The sequence below is a fragment of the Macaca thibetana genome, chromosome 7 (assembly GCF_024542745.1).
Source record: "Macaca thibetana thibetana isolate TM-01 chromosome 7, ASM2454274v1, whole genome shotgun sequence".
Taxonomy (NCBI): Eukaryota; Metazoa; Chordata; class Mammalia; order Primates; family Cercopithecidae; genus Macaca; species Macaca thibetana.
Genome location: NC_065584.1, coordinates 12802494 through 12826040, shown reverse-complemented (window position 1 = coordinate 12826040; position 23547 = coordinate 12802494). Strand labels below are relative to the sequence as shown.

At 49.8% G+C, this 23547-nt stretch overlaps 2 protein-coding genes across 2 annotated transcripts in view; both read right to left on the bottom strand.

Annotated features, from left to right (window-relative positions):
- The window catches only part of LOC126959657 (alpha-1-antitrypsin), a 401225-nt gene extending 379964 nt beyond the window's left edge, over positions 1-21261 (bottom strand). The window contains exon 1 of the mRNA XM_050799090.1: positions 21258-21261. The gene's annotated coding sequence lies outside the window, so the exon portion shown is untranslated. The remainder of the gene's footprint in view (positions 1-21257) is intronic.
- On the bottom strand, positions 20563-22601 carry GSC (goosecoid homeobox). Its single transcript, XM_050799170.1, has 3 exons — positions 21992-22601; positions 21312-21571; positions 20563-21003 (listed from the first exon to the last, which is right to left on the bottom strand). Exons 1-3 carry the CDS (start codon positions 22344-22346, stop codon positions 20839-20841), a joined length of 780 nt encoding a protein of 259 aa, XP_050655127.1. The 5' UTR covers positions 22347-22601; the 3' UTR covers positions 20563-20838.
- Between the last annotated feature and the right edge of the window lie 946 nt (positions 22602-23547).

Genomic DNA, 23547 nt, shown 5'->3' with positions numbered 1-23547 from the left:
TGGAGTGCAGTGGCTTGATCTCGGCTCACTGCAACCTCCACCTCCCAGGTTCAAGTAATTCTTGTGCCTCAGCCTCCCAAGTAGTTGGGATTACAGGCGCCTGCCACCACGCCTGGCTAATTTTTGTATTTTTAATAGAGACAACGTTTCACCATGTTGGCCAAGTTGGTTTTGAACTCCTGACCTCAGGTGATCCACCTGCCTCAGCCTCCCAAAGTGCTGAGCCACCATGCCCAGCCAAGGCATTGGTTCTAATCATGACCTCTCCTCGCCTACCTGACCTGAAGTTTAGGACTTCTTCTCAGGCAGACTCTCAGCCACATCTGCTCAACCACACTTCCTCACCTCTCGATGCTCTGGGCTCTCCTGGGAGACCCCTTGCCTGGACTGTCTGTGCTGAACGGGCCCCAGCCCCACAGACGTGGTCAGTGACTATGAGATGCTGCACCCTGGACATGCCTCTCTCCTCCCTGGGCCTCCGTTTGGATTTTACCTAGTTCCCCCATCATCAGAAGTGTTGAATGGAAAAACATCTCCTACTTGCTGAGTAGTCCAGGTTGTGGTTTGTTTTTTTTTTTTTTTTTCCCGAGAATGCAAAACATTTTCATATAGTTCGTACTTGGCCTCCCCAGTGTTCCATCATGGATCTACAAAAAGAATACTCAGATGCAATATTCTACAGGCAAAAATATGGACTGTTAGTAACATCATATTCTGCCACTTCACATCCAATTCATTTGAAGAGTCTGCTCATCCCTCCCTCGCTGAAGGAAAAGAGGAAAAAAGTTGCTTTCATGCTTCCAAGATTGCCGTAATTTGCCCTAGAGAGAACAAAGGGGCATGAGTGATTAGGTCTGTTTTATACTTGATACAACTGTGTCTCTGAGAGATTAGACAGTTTGCCTGTGTCACCAGGTTGGTGGGGCCACGGGAAGCAGAGCCAAGCCGCCGTTGGTCTCCACCTCCAGACACAAGCTCTTCCCACCACCCCATCCTGCCTGCGAAAGCACTTTTACTGCCGTCTGTCGACAGTCACATAATTTTGACCAAATGCAGACCAACCCCTAAGGATGATAAAAAATAGAGACAACCTCAACCATTTAATTGAATGGGGCCAAAATGATTGCAGATCGTTCATTTCCAATGAGGATCTAAACAAAACCAAAAGCAAGCTGGAGCATGTTCTATCAATCTGGCAAGAGATGCTACCGGGGCAAGTGTGAGGAAGAGGCCACAGCAGGTCCGATCTCTTTCCCTCTGCTCTGAAAACGAACCGCTCTTCCTAAAAGACAAACACATCCCATCTTCCCGGGCAGTGATGTGAATGCCCCAGGCACTAAAACAGTGCGACATCCTTGAGGTTGATCAGCCTTCATTGCAAAGAGACACGCTCACCCTTCATGCTGGCTGGCGGTCACCTCCATCCCACGGAGAAGCTGGTCACTATCCAAATGATCCCTCTACTTGGAAGCCCTCAGAGCAGCCCGGCCTGGAAACCGTTGCTACGTGTGGGGAAGGTTTTTTCCCTAAGCAGGCACTGAGAAGGCCAGCGGACATCCCTGTGGAGCTGGCCTGTGGATGATTAAAGAGAAGACAGCAGTTTATCGGCCAGGCCTGTAACTTTCCAGACAGAGGCAGAGAGATTTGCAGGATGGGGAAGAGCAGACTTTTGGGGGAATTAAAGGCAGGGTAGCGGTGCCCAAGTTGAGTGTTCAAGGTCCTTCCCTCCACCCAGAGAGGTGAGAAATGATGGGGAAGGGAAGAAACACAGTCCCTGGACTCAGAAGTGCTTTTGCAATGCCTCCCTGATGCTTCTAGCTAAGACTGCTCTGCTCTGTGTGCCTCAAGCTCCTCATGGATGAGGAACAAAAAATTGTCCCTGCTTATAGGTTGAGGGTGCAGTGGGGCCTGGACAGATTGAATATAAAATGTCCAGCACCGTGTCAGCATCGTATTCAACGCTCTATATGTGGTGGCTGATATTAGTAGCATCACTACGTAGAGTCCCACAAAGAGTCTCATGAAGTGTCTGTAGATGGTGGAAGCTCAGGTGGGTGCTGTTGGTTAATAAAACAGGGAAAATTAGGAATGACTTAAGAATTCCACCACCTTCACACCTGTAATCCCAGCACTTTGAGAGGCTGTGGTGGGCGGATCACAAGGTCAGGAGATGGAGACCATCCTGGCTAACATGGTGAAACCCCGTCTCTACCATAAATATAAAAAATTAGGCGGGCGTGGTGGCATGTGCCTGTAATCCCAGCTACTCGGGAGGCTGAGGCAGGAGAATCGCTTGAACCCAGGAGGTGGAGGTTGCAGTGAGTGGAGATCGCACCACTGCACTCCAGCCTGGGCAACAGAGCAAGACTCCATCTCAAATTTAAAAAAAAGAATTCCACCACCTGGTAGGTCAAATTTCTCAAAATGTTGGTTCCACTGGCGAAGCTAATCAAAAGAGGTATTACGGATGGAAGTATGTCCTTCTCAAATTCATATGGTGAAGCCCCAACCTCCAATGTGACTGAATTTGGATAGAAGGGCTTCAAAGAGGTGATTAAGGTTACATGAGGTCATAAGGGTGGGGCTCCAGTCCGATCGGACTGTGGTCCTTACAAGAAGAGAAAGAGATAGGTTGGGCGCCGTAACGCACACCTGTAATCCCAGCACTTTGCGAGGCCGAGGCGGTGAATCACCTGACGTCAAGAGTTCAAGACCACCCTCGCCAATATGGCGAAATCCCGTCTCTACTAAAAATACAAAAATTAGCCAGGCATTGTGGCACATGCCTGTAATCCCAGCTACTTGAGAGGCTGAGGCAGGAGAATCGCTTGAACCCAGGGGGCAGAGGTTGCAGTGAGCTGAGATCTCGCCATTGCCCTCCAGCCTGGTCAACAGAGCAAGACTCCATCTCAAAAAAAAAAAAAAAAAAAAAGAGAAGGAGAAGGAGAAGAAACTCCAAGAGAGAGGAAGCTGTGTGAGACACGGTGGAAGATGGCAGCAACCATCTGCAAGCCAACGAGAGAGGCCACACCAGAAACCGGTTTTGATGGCACCATGAACTTGGACTTTCAGCCTCCAGAACTATGAGAAAATAAGTGTTTCTGTTTCAGCCACCCTGTGTGTGACATTTTGTTATGGCAGCCTGAGCAGACTGATACAGGCAGCCTTTGGTCCCATCTGTCTCCCTTGCTGCTTCCAGGGTTTTCAACTCCCTGGCACTTGCAACCTGCCCTGTGCATGCTAGGGATGGCGTGCAGGTGCGTCACAGGTACAGGTAGGTCAAGCCTCAGTGTAACTTCCAAGAGGACTTGCCTGCTCCAGATACTCTTAGCATGATGAGCAGGTAAGAGAAACAATTCATACTCTGCCGAGAAATGGGTTCACAGCAATTCCTCATTTTCTGTACCTCCTGGAGTGAGTTGAATGGTGACTCTCAAAACGCTGTGTCCATATCTCAACCCCAGGAGTCCATGAATGGGGCCTTATTTGGGGAAAGGGTCTTTGCTGATGTAACTAAAGACCTCAAAATGAGATCATTCTGGATTACCTGGGTAGACCCTAAATCCAATGGCAAATGTTCTTCGAGTAGAAAAGGTATGTTTGACTGGGCACAGTGGCTTATGCCTGTAATCCCAGTACTTTGGGAGGCAGAGGCGCGCAGATCACTTGAGGTCAGGAGTTTGAGACCAGCCCGGCGAACATGGTGAAACCCCGTCTCTACTAAAAGTACAAAAAATTAACTGGGCATGGTGGCAGGTGCCTGTAATCCCAGGCACTCAGAAGGCTGAGGCAGGAGAATTGCTTGAACCCAGGAGGTGGAGGTTGCAGTGAGCCAAGGTCGCGCCAATGCACTCCAGACTGGGCGACAGAGCAAGACTCTGTCTTTTTTTTTTTTTTTTTTTTTTTTTTTTTGAGACGGAGTCTCGCTGTGTCTCCCAGGCTGGAGTGCAGTGGCGTGATCTCGGCTCACTGCAAGCTCCGCCTCCCGGGTTCACGCCATTCTCCCACCTCAGCCTCCCAAGTAGCTGAGACTACAGGCGCCTGCCACCACGCCCAGCTAGTTTTTTGTATTTTTAGTAGAGACGGGGTTTCACCATGTTAGCCAGGATAGTCTCGATCTCCTGACCTCGTGATCCACCCGCCTCGGCCTCCCAAAGTGCTGGGATTACAGGCTTGAGCCACTGCGCCCAGCCAAGACTCTGTCTTAAAAAGAAAAAAAAAAGAAAAAAGAAAAGGTACATTCAAGACAGAGAGAGACACAGGGAACAAGGCCACATGAAACAGAAGCCAAGATTGGAGTGATGAAGTCACAAGCTTAGGAACGCCTGGATCCACCAGATGGTGGAAGAAGCAAGGAATGGGATCTTCCTGAGCGCCTCCAGAGAAAGCATGGCACTGCTGAGACCTTTGATTTTGGACTTCAGGCCTCCGGAACTGTGTAAGAATAAATTTCTGTTGTTTGAAGTTACCCAGTTTGTGGTCATTTGTTAGAGAAGCCTGAGGAAACTGATCCAACTCTCCATCTCCTAGTAGTTCAATGCCCAGTCTTAGACTGAACAAATGAAATCATAAACAGCAAAGAACAGCATCACACAACGTTCCTAAGAACAACAGCTTCTGTTTCTTGAGGACCCGTCCCTTGTAGACACTGGAGGAAGTGCACTGCCTCATGATCTCTTTCCAGACGAAGGAAATGAAGCTCAGAAAAGTTAGGTGAGTGGTCCGAGGTCATGAAGCTTACACCTGGTGGTGCCAGATGAGAACTGAGTTAGTTTGACTCCAACAACAGTAGGATGATGCATCAGGCCGCCAGGTCCCACAACAAAACCCGTGACGTAGGAACTACAAGTGGAAGCTGATATACCCAGAGCCCAGCACAGCCAGAAAAACCAAGTAACTCTTTGGGGTTCACAATGATAGGATTTTATCTCAATGGATGTTCAAGAGTCTCAGCAGAAGAATCATAATGCCCTTAGGTCCCCTGGTGACCTAAGAAAGTACAGACACCTGCTCGCATCCTGTGATCTGAATCATTCTGCAAAAATCCAAATTCTGCACCATTCATAGCCCCTCCTGGCCTGTCTTCTTATTCTACAGTTGGTGCTGCCTCTAGAGTGCTCAAGTAGAGGGAGAAACTGACGTGGACACAGAAAGCTCCAGCACACCACCCCACAGGAAGACCCAACGAGAGGAAAAATGACAAACAGACAATGAAAGGCATTTACTCACTCACTGACTCACCGACGCATTCACTCCACAAATCTCTCTTATGACCTGAGATTAGACGTTACAGTTATGTAACTGGTCTGTATATTTAACTTTAATCCCCAACATCCAAGGCCCTACTTAATGTATAGTATGTGATTCATAAATACCTGCTGAGGCCAGGCGCGGTGGCTCAAGCCTGCAATTCCAGCACTTTAGGAGGCCGAGGAGGGCAGATCACTTGAGGTAAGGAGTTTAAGACTAGCCTGGCCAACATGGTGAAATACCATCTCTACTAAAAATACAAAAACTAGCCGGCATGGTAGCAGGCACCTGTAATCCCAGCTACTCAGGAGGCTGAGGCAGGAGAATTGTTTGAACCTGGGAGGTGGAGGTTGCAGTGAGCCGAAATCGCACCACTGCACTCCAGCCTGGGTGACAGAGCAAGACTGCATCTCAAAACAAACAAACAAACAAACAAAACACCATTCAATTGAACTGTAGTTACAGATAGGGAAACCGAGGGCCAGAGTGGGAAGGAGTCTTACTCAAGCTCACACACAGGACCAGAACACCGAGTCTCCGAGTCTCTGAATCTGGAGCTGATGTCTATGTCATGATGCCTCCTGAGGAGCCCCTAGAAGACAGGTAGGATTTCAAAAGTCAGAACCACAGGGAAAAGAGGCATCCTTGACAGAGGGAACAGCATGGAAGGATGCTCAGAGGCAGGAAATCATGAGGCATGTTCAGGGGCAGGCCCCGCTCAGTCTGCCTGGGCACTGGCCTTTCTTCTTCTCCCCTCTTGAGCATCACACACTCAACTCTTTGAGCTGCAAAGCATTTTAGGTGTTTTTCTTCTAAATGTTACAGTCACGTTTCCAGAAGGAAAACAAAAGCTTCAAAAGAGTGATCAGTGATCAGTGTTTCCTTGCTCCTCCTTACACATCCTAATACTCAATGGAATACTGAAGTGCTTGAGCAGGGGAACAGGAGTGAACAAGCCTCAATCACCTTACTTAGGTGTCATTATGAACAAGTGTAGAATGAGACATGGTATTAGTCAGGGTTCTCCAGAGGGACAGAACTGATGGAATATATTAAGCGGGAGTTTATTAAGTATTAACACGCACGATCACAAGGTCCCACAACAGGCCGTCTGCAAGCTGAGGAGCAAGGAGAGCCAGTCCGAGTCCCAAAACTGAAGAACTTGGAGTCCGATGTTCAAGGGCAGGAAGCATCCAGCAAGGGAGAAAAATGTAGGTGGGAGGCTAGGCCAGCCTCTCTTTTCACATTTTTCTGCCTGCTTATATTCTAGCCACACTGGCAGCTGATCTAGGTGGTGTCCACCCAGATTAAGGATGGATCTGCCTTTCCCAGCCCACTGACTCAAACGTTAATCTCCTTTGGTAACACCCTCACAGACACATCCAGCGTCAATACTTTGTATCCTTCAATCCAATCAAGTTGACACTCAGCAATAACCATCACAGCCATACTCCGAGCATACGTTTCAGGGCAAACAGGTGTATTAGTCACCTAGGGCTGCTGTAACAAATAACCATCAACACAGACTTATCATCCCACATTTCCGAAACCCAAAAGCAAGGTGTGGCCAGGGCTGAGCCACCTCCAGAGGGGAAGGGAGGATGCAGCGCCTGCCTTTTCTAGGTACCTGTGGCTTCTGACAGTCCTCAGCTGGTGGCCCCATCACGCCACTGTCTGCCTCCATCTCACGTGACCTCCTCCCCTGTGTGTCTTCTTACCTTCTCTGCTTCAAATCTCCCTCTATCTTTCTCTTATGAGGACACCAGTCATTGGATTGAGGGCCCACTCAAATCCAGGATGATGTCATCTGGAGATCCTGAACTTAATTACATCTGCAAAGATACAAAGCCCCTTTTTCCTCTTTTTTTTTTTTTTTTTTTTTTTGAGATGGATTCTCACTCTGTCACCCAGGCTGGAGTGCAGTAGCATGATCTCAGCTCACTGCAACCTCTGCCTCCCAGGTTCAAGTGATTCTTCTGCCTCAGCCTCCAGAGTAGCTGGGACTACAGGCGCACGCCCCCATGCCTGGCTAATTTTTTCTGAATTTTTAGTAGAGATGGGGTTTTACCGTGTTGGCCAGGCTGGTTTCGAACGCCTGACCTCAAGTGATCCACCCCCCTCGGCCTCTCAAAGTGCTGGGATTATAGGCGTGAGCCACCACGCCTGGCCAAGACCGTTTTTCAGAATAAGGTTACAGTCACAGGACCTGGGTGTTAAGCCTTGAATATATGTTTTTGAGGGACGCAATCCAACCCACTACAGGAGGAGAGAAGTGGGGGCCCAATGCTTCTGGACACCCTATGTTTCCCCAAAGGGCACCTGCTAAAGGACCCACAAAGGCCTTCTGAGAAGTGACCGGCTCCATGGCCTGCACTGCAGGGCAGGTTCCTGGGGCATGGTGGGCAGGTCGTCTCAGGCCAGGTCTCTGACTAGGCTGGGTAGAAACAGACACACCTATCCCACGAAGAAACCTAGATGTGGGGGAGTCAATAAAGAATGTCAGAGCTGAAAGGGACACTGTCAAATACAGTCCAAAGTCCTTGTGCCACTGCGACACCAACACTGAAGCCTGGGACGAGTGGCCCAGCATGCTGACATCCCCTGCATCATGTGAGCCACCCAGCGACCCTGACAGGTGGACAAGGCAGACAAGGCAGGACTCAAGACTTTTTTTTTTTTTTTTTGACAGTTTTGCTCTTGTTGCCCAGGCTAGAGTGCAATAGTGTAATCTCGGCTCACTGCAACCTCTGCCTCCCAAGTTCAAGTGATTCTCCTGCCTCAGCCTCCCAAGTAGCTGGGATTACAGGTGCTCGCCACCACACTCAACTAATTTTTGTATTTTTGGTAGAGACGGGGTTTCACCATGTTGGCCAGGCTGATCTTAAACTCCTGACCTCTGGTGATCCACCTGCCTCAGCCTCCCAAAGTACTGGGATTACAGTCATGAGCCACCATGCCCAGCTTTTATTTTTATTTTTTTAAATTCTTTTGTAGACAGGGGTCTCACAATGTTGCCCAGGCTGGTCTCAAACTCCTGGTCTCAAGCGATACTCCTGCCTCAGCCTCCCAAAGCATTCAGATTGCAGGCATGAGCCACTACCTGTGGCTGATGACTCTTTTCAACAAATGGGGAAACTGAGGCCCGGAGATATTGAGTGTGGTGGTCAAGTTTCCCTGAGCCAGAAGGTGGTTGGAGGCCTAACTTCTGACAGCTAATACAATTCTCTCTTCTGCCCTGTTCCTCCCCAGCCCTATGCTTAGTCCTAATTCAAACCCTAACTTTGCAATAATCAGAAATGGAAGGGGAGGGGGCGCTGATGCCGCAGCTACAGATGCACTCCACACCTCCCTGACCCCATGCTCAGCCCCATTTGGGACCTGAGAGTTGCCGTTAAATCCCTCAGAAGGAGCAGAGGGTCTGGTGGAGGGAAATTTTTCCTGTTCTTTCCACTTCATGCTCAGAGAAGCAGCTCCATTCTCCCTGCCTGGCTGCTGAGCTCAGAGAAGGGTTTGGCTCCCACCAACCAGAAAAGCAACTCCCTTGGGCTTGACAGCTAAGCCTAGCTAAGCTAGGCTAGGGCAAGCAGAGTCAGGCCACTGCTCCTGGCCCCGCCCCCTTTCCGGCCAGAGGTCTAGTCAGCAAGACTCAGGGCCGCAAGACCACTACAGTCGGCCTGAGGACTGCTCACCACCCGCCCACCCCACACCCTGTGCTCACTCACAGCATTTAGCTTTACAAGGCCACTCCCATCCTGCGTGTGACAGGAAGAACGCTTGCCCCAAAGGGAGGCTACCCCAGTGAGAGACTGTGTGTGAAAATCACTCACAGGCTGCAAAAAGCTTGATGTACACTCACTGTCTTCAGTATCCACACTGACCTGTGCCCCATTCCCTGGGAGGAAGCAGCTTAAAAATAGATCCATGCTGTGAGTTAATATAACTCCAGGCTCGTCTTTCACCAGAGGTTTTTTTTTTTTTTTCTTTTTTTTTCTTTTGATGGAGTCTTGCTCTGTCACCCAAGCTGGAGTGCAGTGGTGCGATCTCAGCTCACTGTAATCTCTGCCTCCCAAGTTCAAGCAGTTCTCATGCCTCAGCCTCCCGAGTAGCTGGGATTACAGGCGAGTGCCACAGCTTCCAGCCAATGTTTGTATTTTAAGCAGAGACCAGGTTTCACCATGTTTCCCAGGCTGGTCTCTCCTGCCCTCAAGTGATCCACCTGCCTCAGCCTCCCAAATCCCTGGGATTACAGGCGTGAGCCACTGCGCCTGGACTACCAGAGGTTTTGAATGGAGATAATCCCTCTTGACATGAAAAGAGCAAAGTTCTATGGGAATGCCATGGAAATGTGTAAAATATGTGGGGAGCAAATCAGCAAGAGATATTTGGGGCAGATCTGCACTCTTGAGGCTTTAGAACCTCATAGTCACTGGCAGAAATGAAGCTTGGCTTATTTGGAGAAGGGTACATCATGGCAGTGTGGGCATGAGTGAACTCTAAGCATGTTCACGAAACCAGGCCAAAATCTCTGGGACCTGAGAAAGGCTACCGCAGACCATGAAAACTGCCTGGAGGAAGTGGCACTCGAAGGATTTAGTCACCAGCTTGAGTTTGAGCCAACATCTAATGCTGAAACCAATATATGGCCATATCCAGGAAAAGCAGCTACACCCTTGAGTGTAGACAGGGCTGGATACAAATAGAAAGTTCCAAGGCCTGGAAAACTGTTCTTCTGTTCTTCCCCTTGTGGCTGTGTGACCTTAGGAAAGCAGATTGACCTCTCTGATCCAGTTTCCTCCTCAGTAAAATGGGGAGAACAGTTCCTGCCATGCTGACATCTCATGGTCATTGTAGAGACAGGGGAGTTAGTAGCTGTGAAGGGGGTTCTATAAGGCATAAGATGCTGCACACACACCCAGGCCGGTTCCCATGGGGAAGGATTGGTTCTAAGGTTGGAGAGGAACATGGAGCATCGGGTGTCCTGGGCATGTTAACTACCCAAGAATCACAGGCAGCTGGAAAAATTACCTTGATGGATCACTGCCAGGCCCCAAATCACTGCATCTTAAAATGCCTTCCAAACACAAGCAAGGAAACAAAACAAAACTCCAAAACTGCCCACCTCTTCAGAAGGCTCTGAGCCATATATTTTTCTGGCCTCTGATCCATCCCTTGGGGAGGATGCCAAGCAGATGTTGACAGATTGCAACCTGCAGGCCTTTCTGGCCAGAAGACCCTGCAGAAGACAGTGGCCGTGAAGCCATGGCCATCTCCCTGATCAGCTTCAGGAGTCTGGAAGGGGAGGCAAACCTATTCTGTAGGTTTGAATACTTCGAAACAAAGAGTTGGCTTTACAACAGAGAACTGAGCACCTACACAGTGCCAGACTGTGGGTTCCCAAGTTCCTGCCCTCAATTCCTTCCAGTCTCTGCCCAGCCAAGTCTCTCTCCAGGGCTTCTTCCTCACAGCCAACTTTGCCACCGCCAAGTCTCTGCTCAGGAGGTTCCCTCTTTCCAAAAGACTTGGCCCTTGTACCCCTGCCCAAACTGCCCGGCTGCAGGGATCCACTGCCGGAAGCCTGCTTAGAACCCCTCCTCTGCCCAACCACAGATCTCAGGGGCTTCCTCACCCTCCACCTCTACACAGTCATTTAGCTTTTGGATCAGCCTAATTCACACACCTGAGGACGGACACTTTATTCATGTTTGTGACTGACTCAGCAACCAGTGGGGGATTGGCAAGTGTTGGATGAATGGAGGAAGGGAGTGTTGGGTGTGACGACCAGCAGCTCCTGTCTGGTCTGCACAGGGCAACATTCTTGCTGCTACCATACCTGTTTCCGTATCTGTGCTCTGCATGGCCAAAGCCTAACCTCCTTGTGATTCTCACTTCCTCCAGGAAGCCTTCTGGGTTTGAAGTTGTCCTCCCTCTTGGTATCCTACTTAACACCACATAATTTAGCATTCTTGTCATCTTGTTTTATATGATTCTGAAACCATTTCCTGCACATGTAGATATGTCACCAAAATAGCACTTCTTAAGATCAGGCACCATATCATGCTCTTCCATATCCAACCTTCTAGCCCACCCTCCACTCCCCACCTCCAGACCCTCTGAGTCATCAACAGGGGGCCTAGCACTGTGCTAAGACCACAGGGAAAGGAAATGAGACACTTGACAGACAGGTGTAAATCCTGGCTTCGTCACTTATTAGCAATCGTCTCCATTTCTGGTTTAGACTCTAATAAACTTTAGACCAGGTGTTGGCAAACATTTTCTGTGAAAGAACAGATAGTAAATAATTTGTTTTGTGGGCCATACAGTCTCCATTGCAACTATTCAACTCTGCCATTATAGAAGGAAAACAACCACAGACAATACATAAATGGGTATGGCTGTGCTCCAATAAAACTTTATTGACAAAATAGGCAATGGACTGGATTGGCCCATGGGCTGCGGCTTGCCAACCTTTGTCATGGAGGACTACTTGAGATGACATCGAATCTCCTCACCACACAGGCCTTAGACCACACTGTGAAGTATCGCCATCCTACCCCAGCCCCTCTATCCCCTCCCCAGACTTAGGTTTCATCTAGTACTTACCACCGTCTAAAATTACAGCCTGTCGGCCAGGTGCAGTGGCTCACGTCTGTAATCCCAACACTTTGGGAGGCCGAGACAGGTGGATCACTTGAGGTCAGGAGTTCAAGACCAGTCTGGCCAACATGGTGAAACCCTGTCTTTACTAAAATTACAAAAAATTAGCCGGGCATGGTAGCAGGTGCCTGTAATCCAAGCTACTTGGGGAGGCTAAGGCAGGAGAATCGCTTGAACTCTGGAGGTGGAGGTTGCAGTGAGCTAAGATCACGCCACTGCACACAAGCCTGAGCAACAGAGCAAGGCTCCATCTCAAAAAAAAAAAAAAAAAAAGAAAAGAAAAAAGAAAAAAAGAAATTACTTCCTGCCTACTTATTTAGTGACTGTCTCCCCCAAGACAACATAAAACTCCATAAGGGCAGAGGTTGCATCTCTAGCACGTAGAACAGTTTCTGACACAGACTGGGCACCTTTTTAATGTTTGTCTGCTAAATGGAGATCATTATTATTACTACTATTGTTGTTGAAGATCTTAAAAAAATATTTTGTTTCATTATATGCTTATGACTATTTTTAATGTGTTGATATATTTACCAGGATTAATCATTGGTATTTGCAAAACCCCAGATCATTTTTTTTTTTTTTTTTGAGACAGGGTCTCACTCTCTCACCCAGGCCAGAGTATACTGGTGCGAACACAGCTCACTATAGCCTCGAACTTCCAGGCTCAAGTGATCCTCCTGCCTCAGCCTTCCAAGTAGCTGGAAATACAGGCATGTGCCACCATGCCCAGCTAATTTTTTATTTTTATTTCTGTACAGATGGGGCTCTTACTCTGTTGCCCAGGCTGGATCCTCCCACCTTGGCCTCCCAAAGTGCTGGGATTACAGGTGTGGCCACCACACCCACTACCCCAGGTAATTTTCACGTATTATGAGGAATTATAATGTTAGACTTTAACCACTCCATTTTAACCACAAGCCAGCTACAATTTTCTCACTTTGGAAAGAAGGGGACATTGCTCGCTGGTGACCACCAGGCATGAATTTGAATTCAGACCTCCTGGTTCGTCCTTATTAAGGGATATAGTCAAGCAGTGTAGAAAGAGCACTGGACTTGGAGTCCAAGAACCAATCCTATCTTTCGCAAAATGGCAACAATAATGCCAACCTCATAGATGCTGGGACAAGATTAAATAAAATACAGATGATAAAAAAAAACAGTGTTGGACACAGTAAAAGCCACTGCAGCTTTTACTGCAATACATAACCATTACTATATAACAAGGTGACAGTGGCCCCATCCCTCTACCTCATAAGAGTGTAGAGGGGATCAGAGAAGGATGTACCCAAGAAAATGATTCTGAACTGTCAATCCCTGAACAAATGTAAAGTACATTCTTTACAACACACTCCAGTGTTGCAGAAAACATTTTCCATCTATTTTGAGACTGGGTCTTTTTCTGTCACCCAGGCTGGAGTGCAGTGGTGCAATCATAGCTCACTGCAGCCTCCACCTCCGAGACTCAAGCAATCCTCCCACGTTAGCCTCCTGAGTAGCTGGGACTACGTGTGCATGCCACCAGACCTGGCTAAATTTTGCATTTTTTGTAGAGACCATGGGGGTATCTCCACATTGCCTATACTGGTCTCCAACTCCTGGGCTCAAGCGATCCTCCCACCTCAGCCTCCCAAAGTGCTCAGATTACAGGTGCGAGTCACCATGCCTGACCTATTTTCCATCTTTTTAAAAGGAAACGACACATAAACATCTTCTATAAAGACAAAAATAAACCATGAAGGTCTACAATATTTTCAGAGCTTTAATTGCAGTAAAGAAAAGGGTTAAGTTTTCATCCTCTCACATGTATATCTATGTCCAGTTACCACAAAGGCAAGAACCAAAACAAATACAGGCGGTCTCATCAAGCCAAAGGCAGAGGGCCCAGTTCTCCACTTCAGCCCATTCACATCGGGAATCCTCTTGTGACCAAAGCTGACTCGAAACAAAAACAACCCCAAAATAGATGAAGCACCATCACGCTCCTGGGGCCCTGCACCAGTGGAGTGGGGGCAACCTCTTTGAAGGTTCTGAGTGTGATGGGAATCATGCGAGCTGGGGTTATGCTTAGGACCGGGTCGGGGTACTCAACACCCACTTCAGTAGAAAGTGATCCACTTGGTTTCAGATTTAAATATTTATTTCTCAAGTACGAAACAATGATGAACATGTACACCCTCTAATGTCCCAGCCATCTGGCCTCCGTAGTGGTCTGAACATCTTCAGATGAAACAACAGCTGGGAATCCAACTCCAGAATGCCGAGTCTTCCCCGCAGAGGGGGACGTGCCAAGCGCGTAGGGCCCCCCCGTTTCTTGGAGAAGGGTAGTTTTCTTTTTCTGGTGCCATGGTTTGCACTTTGAGGATTTTCAAAGGAGGGTTGGCCATATCCCATCTGGAAAGAAGTGTCTCTTGGCCTCGCTGGATAATTTGTTTGGGACATGATTAAAGCGGGCACCATCACCGTGAGGCTGGTCAAACACTGCCCTGTGTGATTCAGACGCACACTGGCCCCAAGGCTGTCTGCACTGAGCCCTCCACCTGGCGGTGTGGGCTTCCGAAACCGCATTCCTCCCCACCGGCCTCAACAAGCCTGCAAGCTCCTGCTCTGGAGAAGAACACCCTACCCATGTCAGTTTCCCAGGAGGCCCCGTGGCCGCGTGAGATCACTGCCACCGTGCTGTGTGCAGCCTGTTTGGGATGCTACACCTGTGGCCACAACCATGTTACTCATTGCAGGCTGCTGGACAACACAGGTCTTTTCTCTGAACATTTCATATTAGTCAGAGATTTCTGACCTATCCCCTCAAATAAGAAAAAAATATATAAACAAGTTACTGTGTGTTAGTTGTGAGCGTTAGGAGCAAGAAAACAGCCAGCGGAAAGAACGTTCATGTTGAGAAGGATATCAGCCTTCCTGGGTTCCACAAGGAGAATCTGTCTCCTGGAGCTGCAGCAGCCTTGTCTGAGGTCAGCCTAGTTGATCATGCAACAGGGTCGAAGCCTTTCCTGGGCTCAGCATTAAACAACTAGTAAATCAGTGAGGAAGCGATAAGGACACTTTTCAATTCTGTCCATCACAGCTAAAATTATCTCACTAATTACAGTTTCTATAAATCAGCTTAGGTTAAAAGAGGGCATTGCAGGCAATGGGCGAAGTGCAGTTCACTCAATTAAACCTGGCTGCTTGATTTCATCGACAGACTTCGGAGGACCTCAAAACTGGGGAAACAGAAGGTATAAATGGAACAAACTCTTAAGGAGATGGGAGGGGTTGGGAGAGGAATTCTTAAGATCTTTCCTCACTGAAGCTTCCCAGGGCTGGACACTTGAGAACAAACGAAGGCTGCTGGAATCCAAAAATTACAGACCCACTTGAAAATACCGCAACATGCCATAATTCATCCTGTTTGTTCGGTGGGTCATTTGGACTGCAAAGACAATGCTTTTTATTTTTCCCAGATTTAAAACCAAGCCGGGACAAAGAGAAGTTTTCTGTGTTGTCACACAGCTCTAGGGACAAGCCCTAGGGATGTTCTGTGTCCCCTCGACAAGCGAGAAGTTCCAATAGCTAACAGACCCAGCTGGATCCAGGGCTTTCAAGGGACTCTGCACCAGCTGCTGGCTTTTGTTTTAATTTGTGTTTGAAAAACGTCAAGGTCATTTCACAAACCTTGGAAATCGAATCCCAATCCACTGCAAATTTTCTCCTTCCTCATCTAAATCTCCTTGTCCTAAACCTCTCCGAGAGAATGCAAGCTATTACGCCTTATCAGATGTTCCCTTGTTTTAAATCCATGGCAATCATACTTATTTCGTTAGCGTTTGTGTCCTGTGGTCACGCATAAGCTCCTAAACCAACAACAATTAAAAACAAGGTGCATTCCTTAATTCCTAATTCCAGTCTACTTATGCAGGATGTTATCCAACCGATCTGAAAGTGTTTTTCAAAATCTACAATGATAAATGTGTCAGACACTCTGCTGGGTTATTTACTTCCATAAACCCTAATCCTCTACCCAAGCCCATTTTGCAGGTGAGGAAGGAACTTGATAGACTCAGAGCTGAAGGAACCTGTCCCAGGTCACTCGGTGAGTATGTGACCCCATTCACATGGACGCTTGGCCCACCATGGTTCTAAAGGCCAGCCACCAGCTGTCCACTCGCCACAACATGTTGCCCTAGCCTCCCCAAGGTCAGAAGTTTGCATCTGCACTCCTGTTTTTTACTTAAGGAGGTGTGTAGGAAACTTGGGGGAGGTGAAGTACAGATCTTGGGGTCAGAAGGCCAGCACAGCAAGGTATCTTTGGGTGCGAGAGTCTTGGTGTCTAAAGTATTTTACTTGAGTCACTTAAAACCTCATACAACTCAGAAAAACAGCTCCCTGTCACCCCTACCTCCCGGGTCCCATTGCCCTCCCATCACCAACGCACACACACACAAAGAAACGAAAGAAGAATCCGCCCACTTCAGTCTCACATATACACATTAAAATGATGTCCTTTACACCGAGCACAATGGCTCACGCCTGCAATCCCAGCACTTTAGGAGGCTGAAGTGGATGGATCACCTGAGGTCAGGAGTTCAAGACCAGCCTGGCCAGCATGGTGAAGCCCTGTCTCTACTAAAAATACAAAAAAATTAGCTGGGCACGGTGGTGTATGCCTATAGTCCCAGCTACTCAGGTGGCTGAGACACAAGAATCATTTGAGTCCAGGAGGTGGAGGTTGCAGTGAGCTGAGATCGCACCACTGCATTCCAGCCTGGGCGACAGAGTGAGACTCTGTCTCAAAAAAAAAAAAAAAAAAAAAAAAAAAAAAAAAAAAAAAAGATGTCCTTTACACGAGGGTTAAAACCCTTAGGTCAAAGTTCCAAGGTCAGTAAAACAACTCAATTAAAGAACTGTAATTCAAATACACTTTCTGTGGATGCTCTTTGTAAAGCAATTGTTTTCAAGCCCTTTCCCCAACCAGTGCCCAGCAGACTGCTAACAGCAGCTAGAACGCACCCTCCGTGGAGGACTCTCAGAACCTCAGATTCCCCATTTCTTCCCCCACACCCTGCACTTTTCCTCTTACTCATCTGCTCCTTCCAGCCAGGGTCCTCCTTGGCCCAGATGACCTGAGACACCTGGAAGCCGTTACTTCATACCTCTCCACCATCTTAAGAGATGTGTGGCAAGTCTGCTGAGGTCGGGGATCCAGGACTTACGATTTGTTCCTGGCGAAGTTTTGGGTCTCTCTGAGCCTCCATCCCCCATGTGCAAACTAGGCTGCATTCTGCCTCCTGATGGCCTGAGATGCGTGGGGAAGCACTTCGCAGTGAAAAGTGCCAGACTCATGTTAGGGGTTACAATTGTCCTAACTGTTCTTTGCTAGACACTGTCTGGCACTTTGTGAGATTCAAATTTACATTCCCCAGGGGCAACTATGTTCACTCCTGTGGCCATTTGCTGTAGGTGAACTTTTATATAGGGTTTATGGGTTTATATTGCCACCCAAAAGAACAGCCCAGATTCTATGAGGCAGCCTGATTTATGGCAATCACAAAAGCTGGGTCCCTTGCCGACTACAGTTGGGAACCCCTTTGTGTTAGCTTTGTGCCTCAGTTTACTCAACTATGAAATGGACAAAACACCTTTGGTGGTCTGGCGGCGGGGGTTCAGATTGGAAATAACTAAAGCAAAGTCACCTGGCTTACACCTTGTCCACTTTAACACGTATACACACTACCTATCGGCACCATGACCCAAATTCCCACTGAAGCAAGCTACTAAGGCCCACAGCTCAGCCAATGGGGACTCTCAAAGCCTAAGTACCTTTTGCTCCGTGACCCCATCCAGCCCTTCCTAACACTGACAGCCAAGCTGACAGAGGTTTGAACCCATAGCCATCTGGGAAGGTAGGTGTGGGGACTATAATGAGACCATCCTGGCAGTTCTCTCTTCACTCCAGATACGTTTATTTCCTATGAACGGGGCCAATCCTCAAACACTTCACAGGGGATTCTGATGTGGAGATGTGGATAGTGAAGGAGCTTTCTCCTGCCACCTTGTGCCTGCCCCGGGCCAAGACAGGAGAGTTCTCTGGCTCTTGACCACTCTTCCCTCCATTCACTACAGCTTTTCACCAAACACTAATAGGGGACAAGGATCTATCCCTCCTCAATTCCCCTGCCCCTGTCACTTGCTTTCCAGACTAGATAAATGCAGATTTTTAGAAAAATGAACAATCGTCTTTTATTGGGGGCCTGAGGGCAAGTCATGTGCAAAGAGACACACAGAGTTTATAAATAGTCCTGCAGAGGTCAAATTTCTCTGGGTGGGGCCAGGCCCTGTGGCTCATGCCTGTAATCTCAGCATTTTGTGAGGCGAGGCCGAGGCTGGTGGATCACTTGAGGTCAGGAGTTCGAGACCAGCCTGGCCAACATGGTAAAACCCTGTCTCTACTAAAAATGCAAAAAATTAGCCAGGCATGGTGGCACATGCCTGTAATCCCAGCCACTTGGGAGGCTGAGGCTGAGACAGGAGAATACTTGAACCTGGGAGGAGGAGGTTGCAGTGAGCCGAGATTGCACCACTGTACTCCAGCCTGGGCAACAGATCAAGGCTCCGTCTCAATAAAAATAAAAATAAAAATAAATTATCTGGGTGGAATGACACTGCCCACTCTGCCTTACATTAGAATGTTCCAGATGTCCCTGCAGGCTCATTGCAGAGGACACCATCCAAGAACATCGACTATTGGGAAGCAGGGGGTGCAAGCCAGGCAAGGTCCTCCCACCCTGGAATTCTAAGTGGGAGGTACATTAATAGCCATTGCAAGATTCATTTGAAATTAACATAAAGGCTTCTTTGAATATTTCCTCATAAGAACAGTTAATGAAAACATTTCCAATCACGGTACAAGACTCACTTGGGCAAAGATGATGTCTCCTCTTTATTTCTTACAAGCTATAGGTTGTTAAAGTATTTAACCTTTCAGAACCTTAATTTCCTCATCTGTAAAATGGTGAAAACATTCCCCAACTCTTAAGAGTTCTTGAAAGGTAAAATAAAATAATGTATATAAATATTGAAGTATTGGGTCTGACACAGTATCAATCATAATATTTTTTTTAAAATTGTGTTGAAGGATTCCCTTATGCCAGGTGCCATTCTCTGTAAGTTGGGGGTCTTTAACGTCCACAGCCACCCTGGGAAACAGATACTATGACCATGCCTATTTTGGTTACGGAAGGTGCGGGGTCAGAGGGGTTACGTAACTTGCCCAAGGTCACAAAATGAAGTCTGGATAAGAACCAAGGCAATCTTGCCTCCTGAGGCAGACCCGGCCTCCAAAACACTGCCTCTTTCTTTTGTCTAGGGATACCCCTTATTAAAAAGGCAGTAATGGGGTAGTCACTCATATTTCATAGGTATCATTTTGCCTGCTACCCGCTACAGGAGTCATTTTTACCTTGCAAATCTGCAAGCTGTGAAAAAAACATACTGCTTCTTCTAAAACACTGTTACTATTCACGTGCTGTGTCCCAAAGCCAGGATGCACAACCTTTCTCTGGAGGGATCTTGCACCAAATACCCGAGGTAGCCCAAGAGAAAGAACAAGTCCCTGCAGCCGGCTGTTGCCGGAAGCCAAGCTGGAAAGCTCTCTAAGCCTTAGCTTTAAGTCTATAAAATGGTAAACCGAAGACAGTTGAAAGCCATTCCTGCTGGCCCTTAGTCTCCACTTCCATCCCCAGGACGGCCTGGGGAACCATACAGACGGCAGGCTCTTGTCTTCATCCCTGGCCCAGGCGCTTATCCGCACTGGGGGCGGGGGCTTCTCCAATCCTTCATAAACTGCCCACCAGCGCACTGGGCGCGTTCCCGGGAGCTCCCTTCTCCGCCCAGTTGGTGCAGAGGGAAGACAGTCTGGGGAAGAAGCAGGAGGTGTCGGTACCGCCACCTGGAAGTGACCCCACCAGCGGTGCCCTCTTAGACAAGGCTGGCCTTGAGTGCATCACGTGCGGCCCTGGTCACTCCAGATGCCCAGAGAGAAGCGCAGCGCAGCAGGAGCAGCGCCTGGTCCCGGCCAGCTCTAGGGCGCACAGCTCAGAAATGTCAGAGCAGAAACGCTTGCCCTGGGGGAAGGGGCAACTCGCATGTGGAGCTGGGCAGCTGGAGCATCTGTGGAAGATCCAGGAAAGTGCTGGGGGAGCTGGCATGCCCGCTGCCTAATTCCCCCGTGGGCCTGCCGCCTTAGGTTTCTCAGGAGCAGGGCTGAGCAGCTTGGAGCGGTGGGCTCTGTGGGAGCTCCAGGACTCCCCTAGCTCTCACCTCTCCCTCATCAGCGAGGGAAGGAGTGCTCCTTCTGCCCGTGGAAGAGGGAAGTGAGGGACCCAGGCTGCCCCTCTCAACTGCAATGTACCTCCTCCCCACTCTGGCCCGGCAACCCTACTCTCCAACCCTTCCTAGACATAAGGTTTCATTTTAAACCAGGACACCCATGCTGTGACTGTTACCCAGAGTTTCATTTCTTGTTTGTTTGTTTGTTTTGGTAGATCAGAGCTGCTCAATTTTTTCCTCCGGAGGTTACGGACTACATAGATTTCTTTTCTTGGCTCCAGATTGATGGTGGTGGGTGGGGGGTGGGGTATGAAATACAGAATGTGGCCCGTCTACATCGCCATCACTTTATTGTACTGTCACCCTTAATTTAACTATAAATACTACGGTGGGGGCTAGTCACGGGCGGCGTCGGGCTGCTGGGCTGTGGGTCCCGGCGCGCCCTGACCCGAGGCGCCGACCCTCCCGGCTCTGTACACTATTTACAGCTCTTCGTTCCTCTTTCTCGACCCCCTCCCGCAAGGCAGCGCGTGTGCAAGAAAGTAGCATCGTCTGTCTGTGCAAGTCCTTCGAGTTAGGTAAGTAATACGAGCAAGTGTCCCGCGGCCGTCAGCTGTCCGAGTCCAAATCGCTTTTACCTTCCTCTTCCCTCTTCTCCGGTGATGCCTTCGACGACGACGACGACGTCTTGTTCCACTTCTCCGCGTTCTCCGACTCCTCGGATGAGGACCGCTTCTGCCGCCTCCATTTGGCGCGGCGGTTCTTAAACCAGACCTGTTGCGCAACGGAGGACAAAACATTTCAGATCAAAGGCGCGCTTCCCCCAGTCCCGGGGCACCCGGGTAGCTCGGTGTGGCGGCGGGACACCTCGCGCAGGCCAACAAAAGGAGGGGAGCCGCTCGCTCCCGCTTCCGCGTTTTCATTCAACTTCCTGGGCCTAAAGCGCCCTCCAGCAGCCTGCGGGCCGCCATCGGGATGTTTTTAAAGTGCGGGTAGAGCCAAGCAGGGCTGGGCAAACCCGGCTGGGGCCCCACCTCGCGGGGAAAGACCGCTAGGCGCCCGCGGCAGGCCCCGGCGCCTACCTCCACTTTCTCCTCGCGGAGGTGCACTTTCCGGGCCAGCTGCTCGCGCGTGCCCACGTCCGGGTACTTGGTCTCCTGGAAGAGGTTCTCGAGCGCTTCGAGCTGCTCGTCAGTGAAGATGGTGCGGTGCCGCCGCTTCCGCCGGCAGTGCAGCTGGTTGAGAAGCTGCAGCTCGGTGCGCGACAGCGTGCCCACGTTCATGTAGGGCAGCATTTGGTGCGGTACAGGGGACACCAGCACCGAGCCGGGGCCCTCGTAGCCTGCGACAGAGTGGGGCGCACGGTCAGCCGCCCGCCCTCGCCACCGCACGCATGCACGCCCGCCAGCCCCCGACCCTCTTCCACTTAGAAGTCGTCTGCAAGGGGGTGCTGAGAACTGGGGGTGCACGGGAATCAGGGGTGCGGGGAAAAGGAGCGTGTTAGAGCGTCCATCCGCACACCCCCCAAAGTCAGAGAATTAAAAAAAAAACCCAGTCTCCCCGGGCAGGCACTGAATTCCAGTTTTCGCGAACTCTGGCCAAAAGTTTGCAGCAAGAAGTTTGCAAACTCCTGCGCCCGATCGGCAAAAGCGGAGGGGGGACTTGCAGGAGGAGCAAAGTTTGAAGAAGGTGAATTAACCAACTGGCCCCATGGGCTAAGGACCGCGGTGGGCGGCAAAGGCCGGAGCGAACGCGACCCTACCTGGGGGCGTCGGGACGCAGGAGCACTGCTGGGCGCCCAGCGGCGGCACGGCCCCGCAGCAGGCCGGGCCCACGGGCGCCGCCTGCACGTGCAGCTGCCCGTAGAAGTAGTTGTTGTAGCCGAGGCGGGAGCCGCTGACCGCGGCCGGGAGGCCTGCGCCGCCGGGGGCCACGGGGCGCGGGTAGAAGGCGCCATAGTCCGAGGAGGCGCCGCCGCTGGCGCCGTAGAGCGAGTCCCCGTGCAGGGCCGGGAAGACGACGGGAGCCGCAGCGCTGGGCGCCACCGGCAGCACCGAGTCCTTGCAGCGCGGCCGGGCGGCCAGGATGTTGTCGATGCTGAACATGCTGGCGGGCATCCCCGAGCCCCGCGCCGGGACCGGGGGGCGGCGGGAACGTGCCGAGGACAGAGCCTTAAAGTGGGGGGGTCCACTCTCCTCTAGCCGCCGACCAAACCGAAAGAGAGCGCCGGCGAGCGCGCAGCCCTGCGCCCCTCCCCGCCCCCTGCGTCCGCTCTCCCTCCTCCCGCCCTCCCCTAGCCGCAGCGTTCGCTGAACTCAACCCGCGGGTAGGACGGAGCTCCGACCAGCTGAACCTCTTGTTGGTTTTATACTGAGTCGACGTCATCCTGGATTTAGTTCCTGGTAATATGCAGATGACAAACAGAACCAGATTTGGCCCTTTCTTTTCCTTTGGGTGGGGGAAGGGGGCTAGGGGGAGGGGGAGTGGTGCCAAGGGGAGGGGGTTACAAGGCCTGAAAAGAGATTGTGGATTGCGAATTAATGAAATTAACCTAATCTTTTCCATTCGGCAGCCGGGCAGAGGGGCCGGCCGAGCTGGGCGGGCGGCCTAATTGCCTTGGTTAATCTCATTAATACCATTGTGCCGCCGCAATTAACAACTCCCTCCGCCCGACCTCTCCACCCCCACCCTTTTTTCTCAGATTGGGTCCTATTATTGGGTGCGATTTCCTCTGCCTGTAGCTCAAACTCATTGTGGACGATTTTTCTTTGGGGCTACTTTTTTTCCCCTTTCGGAATTGGTGGTTTTAGAAAATGTGAGGGGCTGCATCCCCTCTCAAGCAGGATTGAAAATTCCACCACTCCTCCGCGCCCCCAAGTACTCACCGCCTAATTTCACCTCTTTTTTAAATCTTGAGTTTCTCTCCCGAATGGAACTTGTTAACAGCTCCGAAAACCTTTTGGTTTTGGAAAAAACAAATTTTGTAAAGGCAAAAAACGACTAAAGGAGGGGTGCATCATGCTTCTTAGAAAGAATTTTTTTTTTCAGCCACTCTTGGTCTGAAAACTACCGTGGCAGTCCCTAGGTCCTACACAGCGAAGACCAAATTCAGCCGCTCTTTAAAATTCGCCACCAAGAGTTGCAGTCTGAAGCGGTGCTTCCAGCTGCTCCCACCGTGGGTGTCCGTAGTTTTTGTGCTTTTAAAAAATTATTTTTGGGAATGTGGTGTCTTCTCTCCCAAACTATTATTATTATTATTGGTTTTCAATCCAGATGGGGTCTTTGGGACTTCCCTATCTTCTTCCCTAATAATTGGGT

Excerpts from the sequence above, each read along its gene's own strand:
- GSC (XM_050799170.1), bottom strand. The coding sequence starts at position 22,346 with ATGCCCGCCAGCATGTTCAGCATCGACAACATCCTGGCCGCCCGGCCG. Across the intron at positions 21,572-21,991 it reads CTGCGTCCCGACGCCCCCAG|GCTACGAGGGCCCCGGCTCG; the intron begins GTAGGGTCGCGT and ends ACTCTGTCGCAG. Across the intron at positions 21,004-21,311 it reads TCCGCGAGGAGAAAGTGGAG|GTCTGGTTTAAGAACCGCCG; the intron begins GTAGGCGCCGGG and ends GTTGCGCAACAG.